General features: G+C 44.0%; 1 protein-coding gene across 4 annotated transcripts in view; it reads right to left on the bottom strand.

Moving 5' to 3' along the window:
- The window catches only part of NR2C1 (nuclear receptor subfamily 2 group C member 1), a 358243-nt gene that overhangs the window by 192827 nt on the left and 140956 nt on the right, over positions 1-24460 (bottom strand). For all 4 annotated transcript variants that reach the window (XM_085653389.1, XM_085653391.1, XM_085653392.1 and 1 more), the window contains one exon: positions 21063-21247. In XM_085653389.1, coding sequence (XP_085509515.1) covers positions 21063-21247 — 185 coding nt within the window. The remainder of the gene's footprint in view (positions 1-21062; positions 21248-24460) is intronic.

The following is a 24460-nucleotide window of genomic DNA, read 5'->3' as shown; positions in this document are numbered from 1 at the left end:
TTACAATATAACATGAACAGTGACACTAATGTCTTTATGAAGGAACAGAAAAAACTAGTTAACTACCTGTACACTATGGTTCTCCAATATTGAGATCTTTCATAGATTCACATGCTTGTATCTTCCCCGTCGTCATGGTGGGAGTCTCACAGCAAATGACTAACAATAGCAGTAAAAGAAAAACTGCATAGAAAACCATATGGAAGTATAGAGTTTGGTAGCCTATCATCATTATTATATGGTCCAAATGCCAGTCAATCAGCTATCAGTACTGAGATCACACTCCCCAGCAGAGCCACCATACCTCAGATTTCCATCCCCAAGTGTGAGCCAAGGATGAATCTAAAGAAAAAAGTGGTTTACCTGAGAAAACGGAGAGGCGGGCGGGCCGCATGTGAATCTATGAAAGATATCAATACTGGAGAACCATAGTGTACAGGTAACTAGTTTTTTCTCCAGTATTGAATCTTTCATAGATTCACATGCTTGTATCAGAATAGAGAGGAGTACTTATACTTTGTTGCGTTTACAGGATGGAACCCTTTTTTCTTAGGGCTCTGCTCCTTATTACCAGAATACCGTAACGGCTTATAAGAAAGAAAATGTTTGTATGTCTCAGTGTATATCACATTGGAAACAGGATACCTGAAAATACCAACCATGCATAGTAAGACCATCCAATGGAACACACAAGAGAAAACATTAACAAGAAATAACAGCATGTTAAAAAATAGTCTGAGAAATACCTTAGCGAAACAGGTGCTATAGAACTGCTTGTACCACCGCTGAATCCGCTTTCCACGCTGTGTCCAGAGAGTAATGCCTGGTAAACGTGTGCGCATTTTTCCATGTTGCTGCTCTGCAGATGTCCGGGAGCGATACTCCCGTGAACAATGCCGCTAAAGTTGCCATGTTCCTCGTTGAATGAGCACGAACTCTGGATCGTAGAGGCTTTCCGGCTTTTTCATGTAATAACGAAATGGCAGAGGCTATCCATCTAAAATACTAGACCTTGAAAGAGCCAAGCCTTTTCTGGGCCCAGCAAAGGCCTCGAACAATTGGTTTGTCTTTCGGAAAGGTTTTGTTTTGTCAATATAGAATTTGAGGCATCTTTTGATGTCCAGCGTATGCAGAGATTTTTACGCTGCAGAAGATGGGTTTGTAAAATATGTAGGCAACACAATAGGTTCATTGAGGTGAAAAGCAGAGGGGACTTTGGGAATGAACTTAGGATTTGTTCAGAGAATTACTTTATCTTGTTTGAATTGAAGAAACGGTTCTGCGATCGAGAAAGCCTGGATCTCAATGACCATCCTGGCTGAAGTGACGGCGAGTAGCTTCCAAGAAACGTCAGGACCGTGTTGAGCTGCCATGGGATTGGCGGATGCTTAAGTGGAGGAAACACTCTAAAAAGTCCTTTAAAAAATTCCTTTATCACCCTCTGAGACCAAAGAGTTGGACAATTTGGTGTCCTGCGATATCTTGAGATAGCCGCAAGATGTACTTTGACCGATGCATGGGAGAGTCCTGCCTTGGCTAAGTGAAATAGGTAAGGAAGAATTTGCTCTGGAGAAGAGTGAAAAGGGTGCAGAGCTTGAGTAGAACACCACTGACAAAATCTCTTCCATTTTGCTGTGTAAGTTTTATTCGTTGAAACTGCTCGGGACTGATCAAGAATATCTCGGCATTCCTGAGGGATATTCAGGGAATGAAATTCGTGCTCATAAGGTTCCAGGCTGACAAATTCAGTGATGTCAACTGAGGATGAAGAACTTGCCCTTCGTTCATTGAGATTAGATCTTGAATCAATAGAAACTGCACTCTGGGAGCCACTGACAGCTGGAGGAGCTCTGAAAACCAGAACTGTCTCGGCCTTGCCGGGGCTATTAGAATCAAGTGGCACGGTTCCAACCTAATTTTCCATAAAACCCTTGGGATCAGAGGAAATGGGGGGAATGTGTAGGCAAACATTCCTGTCAAGCGGAAGTGTAGAGTATTTCCCCAAGATCCCACTAGAGGGAATCTGCTTGCAAAATGTTTGCATTTCTTGTTGAGGTGATTTCCAAACCGGTCCAGAGATGGAGTGCCCCATAAGCAAAATATTCGCAAGAGTTGATCTTGAGCTAACCACCATTCGTGGGAAACACTGGCTGATCTGCTTAGGATGTCGGTCCTTGTGTTGTGAACTCTCGGAATGTGCTCAACCTGCAGAGAAATCTTGTGCAGTAGAAGCCAGTTCCAAATCTCTTGTGCCGAAAGGGGCTTTGATTTTGTACCCCCTTGCTTTCGCAGATAAAACATTGTCGTGGCACTGTCTGTCCGGACCAATACAGGTGAATCGTGGATTCTGGAAAGGAAAGCCTGGAGGCCCAAGAACACCGCCTTTATCTCTAACAAGTTGATGTGCAGCGGAGCTTCCTGAATGGTCCAATGGCCTTGTATTTCGAGGTCTTGGAGGTGTGCTCCCCATCCTTGCAGTGAAGCGTCTGTCATGACATAACTGGGACATTGAGGTTCAAAGAGCAGACCTTTTGATAAATTCTCCCCGATTCCCCACCATGACAGTGCTGTCCGAATTTGAGGAGTGATGGAGATTCGATCCTCGAAGGACCCTTGGGATTGCACCCATCGCATGTCGAGTAGTTCTTAAAGGGGTCGCATGTGTAGTCGACAATTGGGAAATAATGGGATGCAGGAAGATTTGAAGATTCTCACTGAAGTGGACCTCTTTGTTTGTAATTGTGATGCCAGTCTTAAGATTTTTTGGGTGCGTTCCTTTGAAGGATACACGTTTGCTTCCTTCGTCTGGAGTCTGGCCCCTATGACTTGAAGGGACTGCGATGGAATGAGTGAAGATTTTTCCATATTGATCCTTAGGCCCAGACATTGGAAAAGATCCATGCAGCATTGTAGAGATTGCAGGGTGTCTTGATATGATGAGCCTTTTATTAGCCAGTCGTCCAGATACGGATATATCCGGTGGCCTTGTTGTCTCAAGTGCGCTGCGACCGGCGCCATGCATTTCGGTAAAACCCTTGGCGCAGATATGAGGCCAAAGGGTAACACTTTGAATTGGTAGTGGCGCCCCGCCACCACGAATCGTAGATACTGCCTGTGTTTGATGTGAATCGGAATATGAAAATAGGCATCTAAGATCTAGGGATGATGAGTTTAGTGTGTCCGGGCAAGAGTCTGGATTTTTTGGGTGATTAGGATAAAATATCCAATTGATGCAAGTATATCAAATGATAATGGTGAGAAGTTTGTGCTTTTATTTGTTTGTCAGAAAAGAACAAGGATGGCACAGCCAACACGTGTTTCGCCCTCTAAATGGCCATCAGGCCTAGGGCTTCTTCAGGGCTGAGCAAGGATAGAATTACCATAAGAGTTCATAGCACCCAGTCAAGTGGATCATGTAATTAGTATATGAGGGTGTGTTAGGTGGGAATAGAGGAGGAGGGGTGAGGAAGTGAAGAGTTATTGAAGGAGACCAGGGAAAAGAAAGGGGGAAGAGAACAGAGTTACAATTTGAAAAATGGGCAAGGGTTGTTACCGGCAATTAAGGTGTAGTTGCAAGGAGAAGTATATGTGTGGGGCGATAGAGGATAGATATTATGTGGGGGTCAACCATAGTAATTGGGGTGGTCATGCAGGGAGTGGTTAGGTGGTATGGAAAGAAAGGGGGATGTGACAAGGGTATTAGGATCATTTAGATGGTGAGGGAGAGAGATAGATAGAAAGTTGTAGGCGGGCAGGTTGGCATTAGCAGAGGAACATTACATACAATTAAGATATTTGCATGATTGTTTAAGTTCAGTCAAATACAAACATAATGACAAATATGATAGAGGAAAGTGAATTTGTTATAAAATGTTGAGAAACCACAAGTCAGGATGGCGCGCGTATGCAAAGAGACATTCAGAGCAGTTAGCGATTAACGATGTACATGTTTGTAAAGGCGTCATATTTGCAAAAATCAGGACAGCGTGTGTGTCCAGGACAGGAGCGGGACAAATACCCGTTCGTAACATGCATGTTTGTGACACCATCATGATGACGAAAGTATTTTTTCAATTTAAAGATTCAAGCGATCATTTTAGGACTGAAAACGAGGGAAGGGCATGTCATGCAAAAAGCCGGGTAGTCGGGAGAATCAATAGTTTAGGTACAATTCGTGTGGTGTTCCAAAATATTAAAGTAGTGACACGGTCATGAAACGTTAGAAACAGAATATGTAAACATAGATGAACATGATACAGTTAATCACAAGGAATCAACGATACGATTATGGGTTAAATCAGATGCAAGATGGTAGAAAAACAGCATATATTTACAGAATTAATTGGAGTTCAGCGTCAAGGCGGTCCGGTCAGGTATGAAAGGAAGGAAGAGAAGTTTTCTTTAGTCACATTTTCTACAGGTGGTTAGGTGAGAGACGCGGGTATGGGTGCGTGGCGTCAAGATCAATGAGGCGGTGATAAAGGTGGGCCGCAGGCCGGACGTGTCCTCGTTCAAGATCAAGGTGATTTGAAAAATGCAGTATCATGCAAGTACCAATTATGAATATTCTTGTGATGTCATTAGAATCAATGGAGGGAGTAGTCTTGAGCATTATAACAATATTGTGGAGTGTAGCTAATTCAAGGTATTGGAAGTGCTCATACGCGCTCGATCGAGGTTAAAGCGTTGGAGTGGTACGTGAATGCCAACCGTTGCGGGATTGCGGTGTATTTTAATTGTGTATCGGAATTGTGAGACGTACAAGTGCGCTCGGCGTATTAAGTAAGCAAAGCCATGTGAGGTGCACAAGGAGATCGAGATTCCCTTACCGGGTGGTCAGGTAATGGGATATCATTATAAACGGGAGGGTTTGTCAACCCGAAGATTCTAGAAAGGGAAATCAAAAACAATGAAGAACAGAAATGAAATACGGGTCAAAAAGCTGACGTCAATTGGGACATGACGGGGGTGGTCAAGTAGCTCTTACCTACTGTCTCGGCTAATGCCAGGTACCGATGGGTTTCTGAGATCGTGGCGTGATGTGAAGCCGGTAAAAATGTGCGCAAATAAAGTGGTCGTGTGTAAGGACTTCCGGGTGAACTGGAAGTGACGGTGAGCTAACGACTGGCGCCATATTGGAGCGGGGTGTTTAGAGAGGATCGGTTGACCAATTGGTTAGTAGGACGAGAAGGGCGGTTGCCATCTTGGAATGGGGAAAGGAATTTAGGTAAAGAAAGGCATAACAAATGAACATTTTAGGCTAAAAGCGCGCTGATGAAAGAAACAACAGTATTACATCAAATATTTCATACATATAGGCTTTCCTAGATATTCTGTATTGTTAGGGCATGTATCAGTTCATAAAAAAGGTGAAAAAAAGGTGAAAGGTGGCAAATGTATATTCGGTTGAGCATGGTAACGTATAGTTTGTACATCTTAGTGTTCAGATACAGTATCTGTCAATAGAGAAATGCTGCGTATTCTCTGGTAGCGTAGAGGGTGCACTTCTTGTGGAGGTTTTTTTTTTGGAGAGGCACAGAGGTGAAGTCATGGGGCTCGGGGGTACAGAAGGACCAATATGGGGGGAAGGAGATGCAGTTAGTCATCTCCTAACCATACATGCATTTCCGCATCTTTATTGAGTCCCAAAGTTGTGGTTTTGTAGTTCATGATGAGTTCACTCTCGCGTCTTCGTAGTTTCAGTTCACGATTTCCCCCTCGCTTGGTTTGGTGTATAATTTCCAATCCAAAGAATTGAAAGTCCTTTTTGTGGGGGTGAATGTCTTCAAAATGTTCAGTGAGTGGGTGACCGGCAGAGTGTTTGTGGATGTTGCGGTAGTGCTCCTGAATCCTGGTCCGTAATGGTCTGATTGTGCTGCCAATGTATGGGAGGTTACAGGGGCAGATTATCACGTAAATACAGAATTTGCTATTACAATCAATCCATTCTTTTATGACGAATTCCCTCCCTTGTGTTATAGGTACTCTTTTGGTTTTGCTGCAGCTTAGTTTGCAGATGCTGCAATTTTTGCATGTGTGAAATCCTGGAGGTCTGTCTAGAAAAGTAGTGACTGTGTTGCGTTTGTCTTCAAATTCTGATTTGCAAAGCATGTCCTTTAGGTTTGGTGCACGTCTGAATGTTATTTCAGGGTATGTTTTGAGGTCTTGACTGATGTTAGGTGTTTGTTTTAATAGATGCCAATGTTTTTTGAGGCTTTGTCTGATTTGATGATGGCCAATATTATAGTCAGTAATAAAGCGTAGTGCCGAGTCTTTCTTTTTTTCTACTTTTTCTTCAGTGTTTTTTCTGAACATCTGTTTCCTCTCCACTTTGGCCACTGAGGTCAGTGTATTCTGTAGCATTGAGTGGTTATATCCTCGTTGTGTGAGTCTAGATACAACTTCCTCGCCTTTTGTTTTAAAGACATCGTCTTCACTGCAATTTCTGCGTGTTCTCAGCAGTTCTCCTTTAGGAATGTTCCTTATGTTATGTCGTGGGTGGAAGCTGTCAGCGCGTAAAATGGAGTTTGCCGCTGTTTCTTTCCGATATAGTTTGCTTTGTAAGGTGTTGTCTTTGACATAGAGTGTTACATCAAGAAAGTTGATCTCTTTTTTAGAGAAGGTATGAGTTGTTTTAATTCCCCAGGGGTTTTTGTCTAGTAGCTTCAGGAACCTTTTGAGCGATGTTTCATCTCCTTGCCAGATGCATAGAATGTCATCTATGTACCGTCGCCACATTACGATATGGGGGGTGAACTCTGAAAATTCTGGGTCCCACAGCCAGAATTTCTCCATATGGCTCATTAGGATACAGGCGTACGGCGGCGCAAATTTGGCTCCCATGGCCGTACCGCGTATTTGTCGGTATATTTTGCCATTGAAGCTGAAGACATTGTTATTCAGGCAGAAGTTAAGCATTTCCAGGGTCATTTTGTTACTTTCAAGTAGGTTTGCCGATTGTGTCCATAGTGAGGATTGCACTGCATTAAGTCCGTCTTGATGTTGGATAGATGTATACAAGCTTACAATGTCTATGCAGACCAATATGCTGCCTGTGTTTGATGTGAATCGGAATATGAAAATAGGCATCTAAGATCTAGGGATGCCATGTAATCTCTCCTGCGCAGCATCAGGAGGATTTCCTGTAGAGACAGCATACAGAATGAAATTTTCATGATGAATTTGTTCAAGCCTCTCAGGTCCATTACCTGCCTCCATTTGGACACTGCTTTTTTCGAATCAAGAATAAATGCGAGTAAAATTCTTTCCCTCGCTGTTGCAGCGGAACCTCCTCTATTGCCCCCTTCACAATGAGGGACATAATTTCTTCCTTGAGAGCTGAGAGATGTTGTTGCTTTCTCCGAATAGGCGGTCGATCCGGAGGTTTTTGTATGAACTCTAGGGTATGACCGTGACTGATAACTTCCAGTACCCATCTGTCAGTTGTTATGGACAGCCATTTATGATAAAAGCGAGAGAGGTGATGGATCTGCTTGAGGTATGACGAGGTGGTCGGCGCCTTGGCATGGTCACTGTCTCAGATTGGAGTCCTGTGATTTTCCCCTCGCAGCAGGCTTCCTTCTGGGTTGGTAGGAAGTGTTTGAGGAACGACACTGCTGGTTGCTGGAGAATTGACGGTACCCCTGTTGGTGATAAGCTTGGTACCTGTTAGACTGGAAAGAGGATCTCTGATTATACTGGCCTCTTGATCCTCTTCTACGAAAGGACTGGAACCTATTTTGTTGTAGGGAGCCTAACGCCGATGAGATTCTCCCAATCAAAAGGCATATCGACTATCTGTGCCTGGACTTCAGGTCTAAATGACGTAGCCCTTAGCCAACCTTGTCTGTGGAGTGCCACTGCTCTTGCCATTTGCCTGAAAACTACCGATATGTCCATGACGATATCTATGGATTCGGAGGCTGCCCTATCCCTGTCCTGTAAAATGATGGTAGCCGCTTCTTTTTTATCTTCTGGCAGATGAGATAAAAGTGGTGCGATGTCTGACCACATCTGCCTGTTATAGCGGCTGAAAAGAGCCAGCACATTTGAAGCTTTAATTGAAGCTGCTGCCATAACTGCAAAGCGCTTCCCTGCGCAATCCATCTTTCTTCCTTCCTTGTCGGGAGGAGCTGATCAAGCAGGGGCAGGGTTCTTAGAATGCTTCTGCGCCGCCTGCATCACCACCGATTCAGGCCTTGGATGCCCAATCAGGCACGCTGGGGAGGACTTGGGAGCCCGATATTTTCTCTCGATTCTGGGTACCGAGGCTGCAACCGAGGCGGGGTTCTTCATGATCTTTAAAGCCTCATCCCAGATAAGATTGATCATTGGGATCGTCCTGATAGACTTCCTGGATGATTCTTTGAAGTCATAGAGGAATCAATCTGTTTCCTTCACTGGCAGAGGAAGTTCAAACCTCTTGGGGGTTCTTTCCATGAGGTCGTGGAATCCTCCGATGTCCTCCGGCAGGGAGCTTGCCGGGGATGGAGACGGAGATGGAGAAGTTGGCATGACATATTGATCTCATTCTTCGCCCACTGGATCATCCTGAAGAAGTTCCCCTTCCTTTGGCTGTTCTACCCCTCCGCTCTCCATGAAATCATCCTGAATCGTGATTACTGTAGAAGTGCGCACTTTCTGCACCGGAGGTGGAGGCTGAATCACCGGAGCATGTGCAGCAGGTTGTGATCTACCTGAAGTGTCAGAGGAAGAGGCGTTAGCATCCGGGAAAATGTCATTAATCATGTGTCGTAAATCAGACACTTGCAAGATAGGCATGGACATCGATTCTTCTCTCACATTAGGGTTTGTGTCTTCTTCCTCCTCATAATCGTACGATTGCTGGAAAGATTCATATCTCTTAGAGCCGGATACTGCGCGGTCTTTAAAAGAGTTCTTCCTGCACTTCCTGGTATTCGTCCTAGTCTGTATCCTGGCTTTTATTTGCAGCTGTGAGGGGCTGTAGGCCACTCCATATGGACCATCATCTTCCAAGTCTTGCATATTCAGAAGCTTTGAGGGCGGAAGCGGCGAGATTTTAGTCCATAAGGTATATTCCATGTTTTTCCTGTCCGTCGACAAGCCCGTCAACGGCGGAAGCCTCTTTATTGAGATCGTCGTCGGCGATCTTGTCATCGGTGATTTGAAAGTTGCTGTTGACGGAACTCCCCTCGACGAGATCGATGACGGGGAAACCAAGATAGTCGTCGACAAGGTAGTCGACGACAGTGCTGATGACGATCCTGCCGTCGACGGTGTCATCAACGATCCAGTCGCCGACGGTGTCGTCTTGGTCGACAGTGTCGTCGATGACGCTGTCGTCTTCGTGATGGTCGTCGTCGACGAGGAGGTCGTCGATGTCTTCATAGGCATACGTGCCGGAGACACTCTGGTCTTCGTCGACGGAGCAGACGACACAGCTCTCTCCTCTGAGGGCTTCTTTAGAGGTGTATGAGGCAAAGAAGAAGATGCCTCCTTATCTTAGTCTTCTGCTTTTTTGAAACTGCTTTCTCCTCAGAAGATTCTGTCTTCCATTTTTTAAGAAGAGTGTGCCTTCGAATCATCCTCTGAATCAGACTCTCAGGTGGCCTTCTTTTTCTGAAGCCACAACAGTAAACGAGCCTCTCTGTCCTTAAGAGTCTTAGCAGAGAAGGTTCGGCAATGTTTGCACTCCTTAGGCACGTGCTTGGGATGTAGACATTACAAACCGTCTTTGTGGGGGTCCTCAGAATATAACCTGGCCTTCCAACACGATCTTCGAGGTCTGAACAGACTCTTTAGAGCCTTCAGACATTTTGGGAAAAATAGAGGAAAGGAATACCTCAAATCCACTAGAAAAAAACTGTAGAAAGACAGGTCAAAAGTTCACCAGGGAACAAACTGAGCAAGGCTCAGGGAGACGACTCCTCACAAGACGGCGGTTGGAAATCTGAGGTATGGTGGCTCTGCTGGGGAGTGTAATCTCAGGGCTGATAGGCTACCAAACTCTATACTTCCCTATGGTTTTCTATGCAGTTTCTTTTACTGCTTTTGTTATTTATTTACCGTGAGACTCCCACCATGATGGCGGGGAAGATACAAGCATGTGAATCTATGAAAGATTCAATATTGGAGAATTACTGTTGATGGACCAGAGTTATAGCAGAAAAAATTAGGGACCAGTTCTGTGCGGATGCCCCTGGGGTTCATTCTCCGCAAACCATTCTTCATATCTACATGGAGCCATGCGGCGATCTGCTTCCATGCTTCAATAACTACCAGTTTGCAGATGATGCTCAACTGTGTCTAACTGCATGACGGTCTTCAGGCATCCAATGGTTCTGTGATGGTCTGCAGCTCAAAAATCAGAAACCACCAAAGACTGAATCATTATTCCTCTGCTTTATATCTCAGAAAATTAAGATTTAGTAATGGCTGTCTGTCTTCTCCCTCTTTAAGTTGGGTTTCTCCCAGAATAATGTTTCAAGTAAAATCACTTGAACTATTTCTTGATTCCTATATTGGTATATTTATAGAAGGGTTCAGGCGCCATTCTCAAATTCACTCTCCTTACATGAATTGAAATATCATCCATGCTGTAGATTGCAGTCATAACAATATTTCTTTCTCCCACACAGACAGGCATTTTCTTTTGTTGAAGCATACTCAAATTCCCTCAAACCTTTTAAAACAGAATTCTATTCAACTTAGTGGTTAATCAAAGGTGCCAGGGCATTTGATCACACATGTCCCTTCATTAGAAAACAGCCTTGGTTACCTGTTCCAGGTGCATTGAGATCATAACATCTGGCAATATATTGAAGGCTGTTCAGCTACAATCACCTGCTTAACTCATTGGGAAACACTGACAGTGTGGATGCGCCAGTGTGTAGATGTCACTGCTGGAAAATCCACTAGTGCAGAAAGCCAAAAGTTACAATCAGACTTTATCTTTTACTTGTCCCTTACTGACCAACAAGTTCCGCTTGAGAGTTGATTCTGACCTTCTCTACTCCATTTACTTTGTATAATGATCCTCACAATGGTGGGAAAAAGAACAGTGGGTTGGAATGCTACTGCAAATAATTGCCAGTGGCTAGACTCATTGCTAGCATTCCTCCTGCCACCTTTAGTGTGTTTGATACAATGCCTTAAGTGGCCATGGGTATGCCCAGATGTGAGTTCCTTGCTTACTGTGCCACTGCAACCAAGCTACACTTGACTGAAGAGCCCCAAAAAGGGCAAAGCCAGTCTTGGCTTACATGTGTTTTGGCTTAGAAAGAACCTGATCTGGCAGTTTGGGCTGGATTGTTCCGATTGGACAGGGTCAAGACTGATTTGCATATGGCTGGATCCAAACTGAGGTAGCATGGTGGGTAAAAGGATGATGGGTTGAAATGCTAACCCGAGCAACTGCCAGTGGTTAGACTTACTGCAAGAATTTATCCTATCACCGTTTGTATGTTTAATGATCATTCCTTCAGGAGTTATTCAGCCCATTTTTTTATGTTTTAGGGCTTGATTGAGTCTGGTCAGCAGGTGAGTGTTTGCGAATTGAGTGATCGGGAAAAGCAGCATCCTTACTGGTTTTATCTTCTTTTTTTTGTAGAATTTTATTTTGTTAATTATCCTTGCATTTTGTGTAATCTTTTATATTCCAATACAATGTTCTCTGTTGCCCATTGGCGTGATGTTAACTAACATGGTTTCTCCGAAACACATACTAAGAAGTTCAGGATATTACTGCCACCCACACAATATTTGCCACGACACCCCAAATTGGAATATCCTAAACTTTAAGATAATGACACTTTCATCTGCTGCGAATGTATGGAGCCACCAATTTTCACAATAATGTGGGTTTGGCCTCCTGCTAGTGTATTTGGCCCTCACATTTCATAATAGTGTGGTTTTGGCTTGCTGTCATGTTTGGGCCCTGAGAAATGGGGAGTATAGGGGATTTGTGGTACAGCACTGCAAACATTGTGCACCCATTTGTTGGGTGTGGCTCGTGCAACGTAAGATTTTGAAAATAAAGATAAAATTAGATGCATTTTTGATACAGCCTTTGGGGGACATAAATCCATATGAGCAGGACATGGTGTGGTGGTGAATGATATCTCCAAACAGGAAAGGGATTTTAGGTTATTCAATCTGTTGATGTCATTATGGCTAAAGTATGTGGCAAGGGCGGCACGTTGGCTCATTGAGTTTTATGATAACTACTGACCCACACGGCGACCTGCAGGTAATGAATTTGCATCCATCTAAGGTTACCTTATCTTTTATCCTTCCAAAGATAGTTAATAGAATATTAATCACTTGGTACCAATAACACCTGTTATTTACAGTGTTTAGAAATGGCAGGTTGTTGTACGGACTGTTAGGTGCAAAATAAGTAGTTATTGTGAAGGCATTGGGAGCAAAAGCGGAATGTTGGGATGTACTTCATAGAGCAGTTACCAGTAGAACAAGCATTTGCAATGTAATAGGTCCCGCATTTGCGAGAGTTTGAGCTATTGGCATTGTAAATTACAATGCCTTTCATTTATGTGTTTTGAAAACCTGCAAGCGGTGCGTAAACACGCACTTTATATTTATAGTTGTTGCTTATGACAAGCAAGGCTGGCAGTAACAGTGCCTGTTAAACTGCCAGCCTTGCTTCTTGTAAGCAAGGACTATAAGTACAAAGTGCATGTTTACGCACCGCCTTTCTGAAGTTTAAATTATTTGAATTATTTAAATTCTTATCTAAAGAAAACAGGCATTTGCAATGCAATAGGTCTCACAATTGCGAGATTTTGAGCTAGTGGCATTGTAAATGACAATGCCTTTTATTTATGTTTAAAAAACCTGCAATAATAAAAGGCATTGTCATTTACACTACTGATTGCAAATGCTTGTTGTTTACAAGCGCCCCATGCTGCGCTTTCACGTTAATAGAGGCCACACACCTTTCTTTAGACAAGCTGTGTCTAAAGAAAGGTCTGAGGCCTTTATTAAACTGAAAGTGTGGTATCGGGTGCTTTTACCAAAAAAAGCATTTGTTTGTCAAGTTGACAAATACTTTTTTTGTAAAAGCACCCTGTGAAAGTGCGCGTGACACACTGAATGTGCTGAATATTGCAGGAGAGCATGTAGTGCCTGCAGTAGGAGAAACGCATTAAAGAAAATAGTGCTTCCAGACTAAAGATGTACCGTGAAACAACCAAAGTAAAAGGGCCAGTCCTCATGAGAGGTTACAAATGAAGACAAGACGGTACTAATGAGGGAGTAACAAGCATATTAAGGAATTGGAAGCCAGCATTGAAAAGGACAATGACACAGGCCAATGACAAATATGGGCGGAGAGTGGGTGGGGCTTCTTTTCCATATTTCAATGCTGCAGAGCAGCACATACGCTGCCCAGGCTCGACCTAAAAAAAGATATTTTTTAAATGCATTATTAAAAGTGATGCATAGAATCCAAATTAATTAGCTATATTTAAATAAAAATCGTTACAATATTTTTAAAATTCAAAATAGGGTATTAAAATATTCTACAAATAAATAAGTACTTTTTTAACATTAAACTATATTTATTCATATTTAACTATTTTAAATAATTTATCATAACATTTCCTATGGAGGTTTCAATAAATATTCCGTACCCCGATCATTTTCTATAGGAGGGTTTTGCAGTACCAGTGTATGACCATGTGTGGTGCTGGCTTAGGGTCGAGTCTGAGAAAGCATGCAAGACACTAGTATTTACAAAAAGAGCTTGGAGTCCGCCCATTACTTGCCATTTCAGCGTCCCTAATGGGCTAGTCCAGCCGAAACATCTCTTCCGATAATTGCTGTGGAGCACGGACCAAGCACAGATTGATTTAACTTAATCAATGCTTGTGCGCTGCTCCTGACGCAATTGAGGTACTATTTATTCTACCCCTTCCAACCCACTCCACTATGCCTGTGGTTTAACACACTTTGCTGTTTGGTGAGGTCTCAGCCACAAGCAGTGAACCCTAGGTTCCATTTTGGCAGTGCTGTGCTAATTGCAGAGGAATTGTTTTGTGTACTTTGTATGCCCCCCCCCCCCCCCCCCACCAGCCCACTACTTCCAACCTCAGCACGCGGCTGCAAAGGCTTTTCAATGCTCGTCACCCAAGACAACTCTACATGCGCCCCTGACCTATGCCTTGTTGCTAGTGATGGTGTACCAATAATTAATAATGTTTTGGTGCCAGTTGAACAAGGGGTTGGCTTGGAGGCTCAGTCCCCACTCTCAGACAGCTGTCCTGGTCTCTGCCAGCAGAAAAATGCTGAAACTGACTTGAAACTTGCAAAGGGGAAAGGAATATAGTCTCCACGACGCCTCTTTTTCCTTCCACGTGAGCCAAAGGTAGATAAAAATGCATAAATACAGTATCCATGCTTTTTTTTGCTCTCCACTTGTCGATGCTTGCCCCGCTGTAAGCTTTCTTAAGTTCTGCTTGTCTAACCTCCCCAAATGCTTTCTTTTTCTTTTAACCAGTGCGTTTAGTATTGACATCACAGTCATGGCGCTCCAGACCTCCTCAAATGATGCAGGTGCTGTTCAGTTTCACATGCTTCTTCCCCCGCCAGCCACCATGTCTGTTGCTTATTCCCCTCCCACACTCTTGTTGACCTCTTGTTTAATCCCCCAACCGCCATAAGGGGAAAAAAAAGGCCTATGATTTGGCCTGCGCTGGTTGCCACTTGTGAATAGCTAAAAATAGTAGAGGTACTCAAAAGTGTAAGCTACGTTTCTGAATCAGGCCATGTGGTGTGGGGTGTGTGTGTGTGTGTGTGGTGAGGGGTGTGTGTGTATGTATGTATGTGGTGGTAGATCCCTCAAGATGGCCAGCACATGAGAGCTGCTTTCTGATTGAGCTCCAGCATCTTCAAGGATGGTTTCCATGGGGCAGAAGAGCAGATTCAGTGGGGGAGAAGGCATCAGAGGATTTGGAAATATTCAGGATAACGTCTGCCTTTTCCCGTCGGAGACTCCTAAACGAAGAAGCACGGTTACGCACGTAGCAGTTGGGGCCTTGCAGTCTCAAACAGTTCTCAGGGCCATGTGCACGTGACAGATCTTTGTGCACATATTGCTCACAGTACAATGTACCATAAACAATATAGATCAGTGTATAGATAATGTAGCATCGACTATGCTGGGAAATTTGAGCTGTGGCATGAGGCAGCAAAGGTGTCAGGTTCGGTTCCCACAAATCTATCACATCTGACAAAAATGACAGATGGCCTTCCTAGTGCACCATGAAAATACAACCAATTTCACAATGCACTCAGAGGCCATGGAAATAGTGTTACAAAAATGGCAACAATATAATAACACTGTACACACAAGCTACAAAGAGTACAAACACAGTACATGGAGCGCCACAAGACTTCATACAAAGTGTAGAACATGGTAGCTAACATTCAAAAGAGCATACAGTCCAACACATATTGTTAAATGGTGCTTATGCAGTGAAAAATCTACCATTAGAATAAAATGAGAACGAAAAGAAACCACACACACAGGCTGCTCGTAATACTTGTATGTATTGTACCATTTCCATTTACAACACAGAATATATGCATATACTTTCAAAACAAGCATTGGCAATGCCAATAGATTTCCATTAAAATAAAAGGATTATCTTTAAGTATCTCAGTATGCTTTTTTTAAAGATTTGCATAAGACCGGCTCTTTCTAGCTTAAAACCCTCTTTCGGAAGTATTTCCCGAGCAGGTCCCTCAGACCTTCATCTCGTAGCCAGGTGTTAGTTCCTAGAGTCCGCACGGCCAGATGGGGAGTTCAGTCCTTCCGACTGGCGGCTGCCAAACTATGGAACACCCTGCCTATGTACATATCAGAAGCCATCTCTTTTAAAAACTTGGCTTTTCTCTCTCTCCATCTTCCTTAGTCATGGGTTTCTTTGTTTTCAGCCATTGCTGGGTGCTCTCTGCTAGCGCTTTGACACCCTCGGGTATAGTGCGCTATATAAGTTTCAATAACAATAGTTCTGGAATTTGCGAGAGTTAGCACTATTGGTGTTGTAAATGACAATGTATTTTACCCATGTGCTTTGGTTTGGACTGGAATGGCTGTATGTGGTGTGAAGTGGAATTATGTGGGTTGGATTGGAATTGTTAGTTGTGGAATTGTGTGGGGTAAAATTCTGTGGCATAGAGTGGATATGTGTAGTGGAATTAAAGGGAATGATGGATAGATAAGGTTAAAAGCTGCACAGAATAGAAAGGAAGACAGAGAGGATAAGGTAGTTTGTGCACGAAGTGGTGAATGAGCTCTAGACAGAGGAGCAGAAAGAGTGTGTGTGAAAGAGAGAAAGAAGGGGAGAGCAGGCGACAAACTTGGAACTTGAAAAGGCACGACAAAGGAACTGTGCTCAAAGACCTGAAGTCAACCACATGAGAGAGGCAGGAAAAAGACCTGAGAGAGAGAGGGATGAGAGAGGGGCTGGTTGCTCTTCCCAAAGAAGCTTTATTCACCTTAAAGTAGGGCAGGTGTTCAGATAGGCAATGACCACGCTCCAGCTGACGGAGGGCATCGAGAATGGGCACTGAACTGAGAGGTGTGTGAGCCAAAGGTGTGAGCAAGGAAAGAGCCCGGCTGTGCACATCTACCAGTTTTTGAGTACAAGTAAGAGCAGGACCCTCGATGAGTGGGAAGGGCACTTAGAGAAGGTGGGTGGCAAGGGGTGGACGAGTGCACAATGTGAGGAACTACAGGAAAGCACTATACATAAGCAGGCAGTACAGAGAGGAGATAGGGAGTGTGTGGAGAGGATGAGAGGGGGCAGTGGGAGTGCGAGATGAGAGGGGGCAGTGGGAGTGTAGAATGAGAGGTGGGAGTGTGAGGGAGAGATGAGAAGGGCAGTGGGAGTGAGGGGGAAGTGTGAAGGAGAGAGGAGAGGTAGCAGTGGGAATGTGAGGGAAACGTGACAGGGTTGGTGGGAGTGGGAGGTACAGATGAGCAGCGTGAACCAGACACATTACACCACCTAGATTAAATGCGTACATTTTAGAGAAAGTTTCAAAAATCCTTATTGAAAAGGTGAAGTGACATGATATAGTAATCTTCTATTTCAGACTGTTCTTGCAGCATTGTTAACAGTCTGTGTCTGGCCGCACTAATCTCACGATACACTATTTACAGAGTGTGTTTTGTGTACGCGGTGAGTGCATATACCAATTGTGCAGGATTAGGCCAATTAACTTTCCAAAGGCTTACAGCATGCTAAATCTGACAGACGCAGCAATAGGACGTATCATCTAAGATACCAACACTCCTACTGGAAATACATGTCACACAGACCACAACATGTAAATGGCAAAACTGAAGAGTCTGTTTTGCGAAGTCACACTATGCCCAACATGTTGTGTCATGTCTGTTAATGCCCAAGGGGCGGGAGAGAAGAAGGGGAGGAGAATTACTGATGTAGAATAGCAAGCGAAGGACCCAGGCCATTCATATATGTGTGAATGCCACTCATACATTTTTTTTCTTTAAGGTTGGTATGATGCCGCATAAATGTTCTTGTGTAAGAAGCCTCCTAAAAGCTTGTGGAGCTGGGGCAGAGTGGTTAGCAGAGCAATCTGCAGCTGTAACAACTTTTAACTCGCCGGAGAGGATTCCAGAGCTAAGGAAAACAGCATCTGCAAAGACGGTAGGTGTCACATTTGGGACTTATTGGTTTTGGCAATGCCTTCTGACAATAAACAGCTTCGGCAAAAAGTGGATGCGCTGCAGCATGGCAATAAAAAAGGGATCTTTTGGCATCATTTTGAAGGCATGTGCATCCATCAGGAGGCACATGTATCATGCCCATAGGTACTCTGGGACTAGAACTACCACCTGCTGCCCCGGGGTATTCTACCTGCAATATAGAAAAGTACCTCATGGCATATTTGGACTGGTAGTTCTCACTGATTGAAGGGCGCTACAGGTTAGCAATCTATCCTATCCTATTGCTTTCTCACTCTGGGTCTTTTGGGATTGTCAGTGTCGCCTGCGTCCCCTGACATTTTAGAACTGCTAGGACTACCTCTTTTATAGCGCTATTTATCCAACTGCACGGTGTCAGAACACTTTAGATTACACATACACAATCTACATTTACAAATCGTATAAGTGTGTAAATCAATGTAAAGGAGGGCTACAAGGTGTAGGAGTCACATGTCTGTCATAAATCACTGTGCTATATTAGATTGGTTCACCCTTTATGAACTGAAAGTAACAAAAGAATCCGTGTTAAAAGCATTAACCCATTTTACATAAAATTAAAATCTGTCAGCTGCGTGCTACATAATGTGCTCTGCATGAGACATATTAGTCCTCAATGCTATTTTGTTTCAAAACTCAAAACACATATCTCCAGCAAGTATGTTAACCTCCAGAGTTCTCTTACAATTATTATTATTCCCTGAGATTTAGTGGCCACGCAAAAAGCTCTGCAACAGGTGCCTTAAACCAACAACATGCAGACTGCAACCAATTAAGCAGAACACATTTACAGCCACATTTCAATTTGTTGCCAAATTCTATGTGGCAGGGTTTTAGAAAATAAATATTTAAGTTGAGGCCCAGATTTAGCGTTGAGGTTGCGTCACTTTTTTGGCACAAACTGACGTAAAATCTCATTTGTAAAACACTATAATGCACGCAAATGTGCTCATAATAAACTTGCTAACATATGTGCAGTCTTAAGATCTGATGTCACTTGTTGTGATGTCACCTCCTGTGAGGACATGGGTTGTGATGCCACTTCCTGTGATGCCATGCGCGATGTCATGCACCATGATGTTGCGCGACATGTCACTTCATACTGCCTGACTTAGTTAGTCCCCCATACTTCTTTGTATAGGAATTGTGCCCTGGCTGAACCCCTAATATTTGGAGTTCTTCTCCTTTCATTATGTGGCCTATATGCCACTTCTCAGATCCAGGAGCTACCAGTTGCTCCGACACATGAGAACTGCAAGTGCTGCCTAACCAGAGCATCATCAAGGTTGTAGCCTTGCCGTCCTTAACAACTGAGGCTGTACGCTGTGGCTCGTGGGGAAAAAAACCTTTGCGTGGGACATTCCAGATGACTAAGTCTAGTCTATTTTTTATTTTTTTTACTGTCGCCCCCCGTGCGTGTTAGAACTTGCAGTTTTAGATAGTTATGCCCCTCCACTCTTCAGCCGCCCACCTATCCTTTTGGAACTTACAAAGCTGAGCTCTGGCTTCCCCGGCATCCTCAGCATCCTCCAACAATCGGTATGGGAGGCCCCCAGTAGGACTCGCGTTACAGAGTAAACACTTTCCCAGCAATGGCTGATGATGTGCAAAAGCAGGGCAGCTAGAATATGACATTATATTTACAGCAGTCTGTGAGTTCGCCATCTTTGGCCAGGCTATTCTCTATAGTTATGACGTGGCGGCCATCTTGAAATTGGTTCTGTTCAACAGTTTTGCCACGCCCATGTTTAAGCAGAGATTCTGACAGCTTTAGGCCCATTCTGATGTACAGATGAGTAGCCACTGTGTAGGGAGTCACCATAGCAGGCAACAAATATAAACTAGAATGCAGCACCGAGCGATTGCCAGCGGTAGGCACTTTTGCAAATACTCCACTTTCCCCTTTTGCTTTTAAATTCACAGATAGTCACGAAAAAGAACGGTCCCTAGACATGATCATAGTTAACACGCGGTCTAGCGTTATTATTAAAGCCTCTTCAACACATCAATCAACAAAGAATCATGCTTTCTCAGCGCAGCTCTGCTGGAAATTAAGGGGCTGCGTAGAAAGCAGGCAGAGCGCTGAAGGCAGGATTCTCGATCTGAATATAAAACAAGCAAGAGAAACTGAGGCGAGGAGGCAGTGGAAAGAAAAAGTAGAACGCCGAAACTAACAAATGGCCTAAAGGGAACGGATCCATGTAACAAGGCCAATCTACAGGGCGGGAACAAAAGAGCCACAAGGCAGGACAAATGTGAACAATTCTACAAAGAAACTAAAGGAATTCTGAAAGGCAGATGAAGGTACCAATGAAAAGCGGCGGGCGTGGTGAAAGCCCAAAGAGTAGATACAGCATGGCTCTAGAGACCGCACATGCACTGCCTAGGTTCGGCCTAAAAATTTATGAGACACAAAAATGACAACTCAGAAAATACAGCATGCAGCGCCCATAAAGGCTACACAGAAAGCAAAATACAACGAAGAGTGCTCCGTGTACAATCCCCAGCATCGACATGCAAATGTAAGTTTTTGCCATTTTATATTTTGAGCAGCGCAGACTGCTCGGCATCATCATATACTGAACACCAAATAATACAAAGGATATAATACCCAGCATAAAGCATATAATATCCAGCAGGAGATGGTAAAGACTGCTCATTAGCAAATGAACATCATATACAAATAAGATGAAGCACAAACTCATAAAGAACATACAAAAAATGCAAGTTACATCATGATACACAGCACAGACTCCAAAAAAAAGTCTACACAACCTAGACTGTCTCAGTGTAGTATAAACGACCAACCACAACACCTAAAACTAAACTTGGAATAAAGAATGCCCCAAACGCAAAGTCTAGTATACACACACACAATACATATTGCTTGGTCTAAAGTCCCATATGCATAAGAAACTGCTTATCGCACCTACACTATGCTTTAGGCAGCTCTTTAATATTATCAACCTGATCACATAGGAGGAGCCCTCATTATGCATTTAGCACATAAATTCAGTGAAAAATAGGCAGCATGAGCTACTTAGCACTGATCCAAATACACAACCAGTATGCACAGATAAGAATGTGGATATCCCCCTGAAACAAATCTAAGAGTCCTATAGGCACAACTGACAGCTCAGAACATGCAGTTAATAATGTTAAAAATGTTGACAGCCTTAATCTATAATAAATATTGTGTATGATATTTTGAGATTTACATGGTACAGAGAGCATAAATACACTTGCAGCTCAAATGATTTAAACAATATTTTTATTATACTTTGAAAGCAATGAAAAAATACAGTTTGGAAATATTCAAAAGCATTACCTGGTCACGTCACTATTTGAAGGATCATCTTCCTGTATTTCTGACAATGATGCATCACCATTGCTTAAACTTTCGATGATGGAAAGCTCTGTGCTACTTTGGGACAATTCCTTCGATTTGCTCAGGGATGCTAGTGAAGTCACAACATTTGCTAAAGTACTTAGATCACCCTGGCATGAGTCAGTCTAGGACAGGAAAGAAAACATTGTAAGCATTAACATGGGTTAAAACTCTGCATTTGATTGTTATTGCAGGAAAGGTAAATTGTTTTATCTGTTAAACCTACTAAAAGATTTTCCACTTCAATCCCCCCCCCAAAACATATCTTGTGAAAATAATTATATTCTTCTGACCTACTGTTCCTTCCAATGTCGTCTTTGTGCGTCACCATGCACCTGGGTGTAAAACCAACACCAACTTGAGGGACCTATCAAAGATAGAGTATCATCCTATGGTTTATTCAAATGCCACTGCAAAGTGGGAGTGCTAAATTATTCTAGGGTTCTATTCACTTTTGGAAATTGTTAGAAAAGACCTATAGAAGTTGGCTCTCTATATACTATGCCAAAGTAAAGTATGGTGTGCACAGAATCCAGTGAATCCCCAGAGGCTTTACAGAGGCTAAAGTAGAGGATACCTGTGGTTGAGCAGTTAGGCTTATCAGAGGGCTGTGAAGCATTTGTTGTAAACACTCAGGCAAGAAATGATTGCACACACTCAAAGACTAAATCCAAGACCAATTGTTTTGTATGAAAATATTACTTTGATGTTAGAACCAAGAGAAACTCAGTTGCAGGTAAGTACCAGTTTACAATAGCAATACTTTACAGGTACAGTATGAATGTGTATGCAAAAAAAATAAGGATACTTTTCCATTATACTAACTGTGAGAAGCTACCCTTATGGTGACTTAAGAGGTCTTAGAAAACCCTGGAAAGCTCTCTAAGCGAGTGATAGCTGTGGAGAGCAGCCTTCAGGATAAGTCCAGAGGGAGTGTAAAGCAGCCTGTTTTACCAGAATGCAATCTTATAGTATAGATTAAGTGAAAAAGAACCACACAACGCATTTATAAAAATATGTATTTATTATATAATACTCTCTAACACATAGAAATATCTCCTACCCGGAGATATACACAATGCACACAATACTTTAGCAAAGAAACAGTAAATAGCACGTAATATACGGTGGACCTCGGGGGGGAGGGGACCAAATCATATACTAAGAAAGTGGTATAAGAACCACAACTCGGGTCAAGACAATGTTGAGAGGATGTAAAAGTGCTGGGGATCCAAGGAACCACCCAATGTAAGTAGGACCCCACAGAGAGCGTGTGCAGTGTGGGAACACGACCGCGTGCTCCGTACAACTCTACGTGTAATTCACAGTTGGATTTTTAAAGATTAAGGACCCTCCCAGTGGACCCTGAATACACCTCGTGGAAGACAGAAGGTTGGAGAGCCACCCTACCCTGTGAATACCCTAGTACCAACATTACCTACACCAGGGAAGCCGGGTGCATACGTGTGAAGTGGTGTCGAAACCGCCGTCTAACCCAATGGAGGACTTCAGGAAAGTGCTGCTGCTGAAGGAGGAGAAAGTGTCCGGTGGAATCCGCAGGTGGAATCTAGATGAGAGGTACCTGCAAACAGAGGGGACAGAGACTGTCACACAGGAGTGACCAGGCGACTTGGAAGACTATGCCTTCCGATGTCGGGTGTTGCAGGATGGGTGACTATGACCTTGACTCTGCAGCTGTGAGGACCAGGCGACGCTGAGGAGGACCAGGAGCTGTGCACAAGCTGTCCCACGAAGGATGTTGAGTGCTGGGGGGCCGGTGTCTGGTGGGAGCACCAACAAGCCTGGTCAAATGCAACCAACGCAGCTGGTTAAAAAGGAGCAAGGTCAGAACCAGCAAGGTCTAGGGGACTCACCACAAGCAGGGGAATCAGGGAACGCCCGAGCAATTAGGCGAGCTCAAAAGAAACAAATGTGACCCTCAAGTGGACCCACAGGCCGGAGGCACTAGTCACAAGAAGTCCTCAAGCAGCTCACCAAAAGATGCAGGCCACGATGCACATGATGCGGTGTGGCTGGTCACTTGAGGTGCTCGAGGTTGGGGCTACTTGGGAGCCCAAACATCTTCCTGCAAGAAAGCCAACAAGCCTTTGCAACTGCAAGTTAACGCTGTGCGCAGGGGTTCGGTTATTGCAACCCCCACAAGGGATACTGGCCTCAAACTTGGTGAGAGGGAAGGGCAGACTTCGGAAGCTGTGGAAAACCACCAACTGTGTTGCACAACTTTACGGAGTAGCTCAGGATCAGAAGATCGGTCGACCTACTTGCGGTGCCTGTGAATGCAAGGGATTGGCTCCTTCACTCCAAGGGAGATTCCTTCAAGTGTCTTTGATGCTTCACAGGCCTTGGAAGGTTCCTGTATGATGCACAGGCACAGACGATGCAGCAGACTGGAAGGGAGACAAAGTCAGGCCCAAGCGAAGTCCAAAGTGCCCAGACGGTAAAAGAAGTGGTGTCTGATCTGAATCTTATCCCACGACGAATCTAGGGACCTACACCCAGGTAACCCCTTAAGTACCCTAGGGAAAGGGGTGGGAAGATTCAGGGGACCCTCCCATGGGAGGGTCTAGACAGCGGGGAGGTTACTCCCATGTGCTTTGACCAGGTTCGCGCAAGAGCAGGAGCCAACGGCTCCCAGGACAGGTTTGAACTGGACTATGCACGGGGACACCAAATGTGCTCCTCATGTAGACTGAGTGGCGCTGGCAAGCGCACACACCCTGCCCTACCCTACCCCAATACACTAAATCCTGTGTGGAAGGTGGTCACACTTCCCTGGGACAGGATGCCTATTGTTCTGCCTTTCCCTGCTCAAGCTTGGTTCAGCAGCAGGAGGGCAGAATCGTCTCTCTGGTTGGCAGCAACTATTTTGTGCTGTCAGGGTCAAGAAGGCTGGTACCGGGAACACAGAACCTAACGGAGGGCTTTTCCAGTGCTTGGAATCATACCTTCCACACCGTTTACGGTGTGAGGGTATGATTCCAACATGTTTGATACCCAACATGATAGGATTTGTTGCAGCCAGTTTCGAGATGGTCATTGTGAAATTACTCGTGCCCCTCTATATAGTATATGGCTGCTTAACTGACAACACGGGAGAATGGACTCCGTAGGCTGTAGGGGTGTTCTGCTCCTACAGGGGCACCCTCCCACTTAGAAACAAGCACCCTGCCTTCAGGATTGCAAAGGCCTGCTAGGCTTTAAGTTAAGTGCCCCTAGATATAGGAAACCTATATATTTAATAAGTGGTGCAAGCACCAACTTACCAAGGCTGAAATGGCATGCCTGCAGTTCCATTTGGAATGGTCAATCATGGGTGG

Source organism: Triturus cristatus, chromosome 4_1 (genome assembly GCF_964204655.1).
Source record: "Triturus cristatus chromosome 4_1, aTriCri1.1, whole genome shotgun sequence".
In the NCBI taxonomy this organism is placed as follows: Eukaryota; Metazoa; Chordata; class Amphibia; order Caudata; family Salamandridae; genus Triturus; species Triturus cristatus.
Note: the sequence above shows the minus strand (reverse complement) of the source record. Positions and strands in the feature narration are given on the sequence as shown.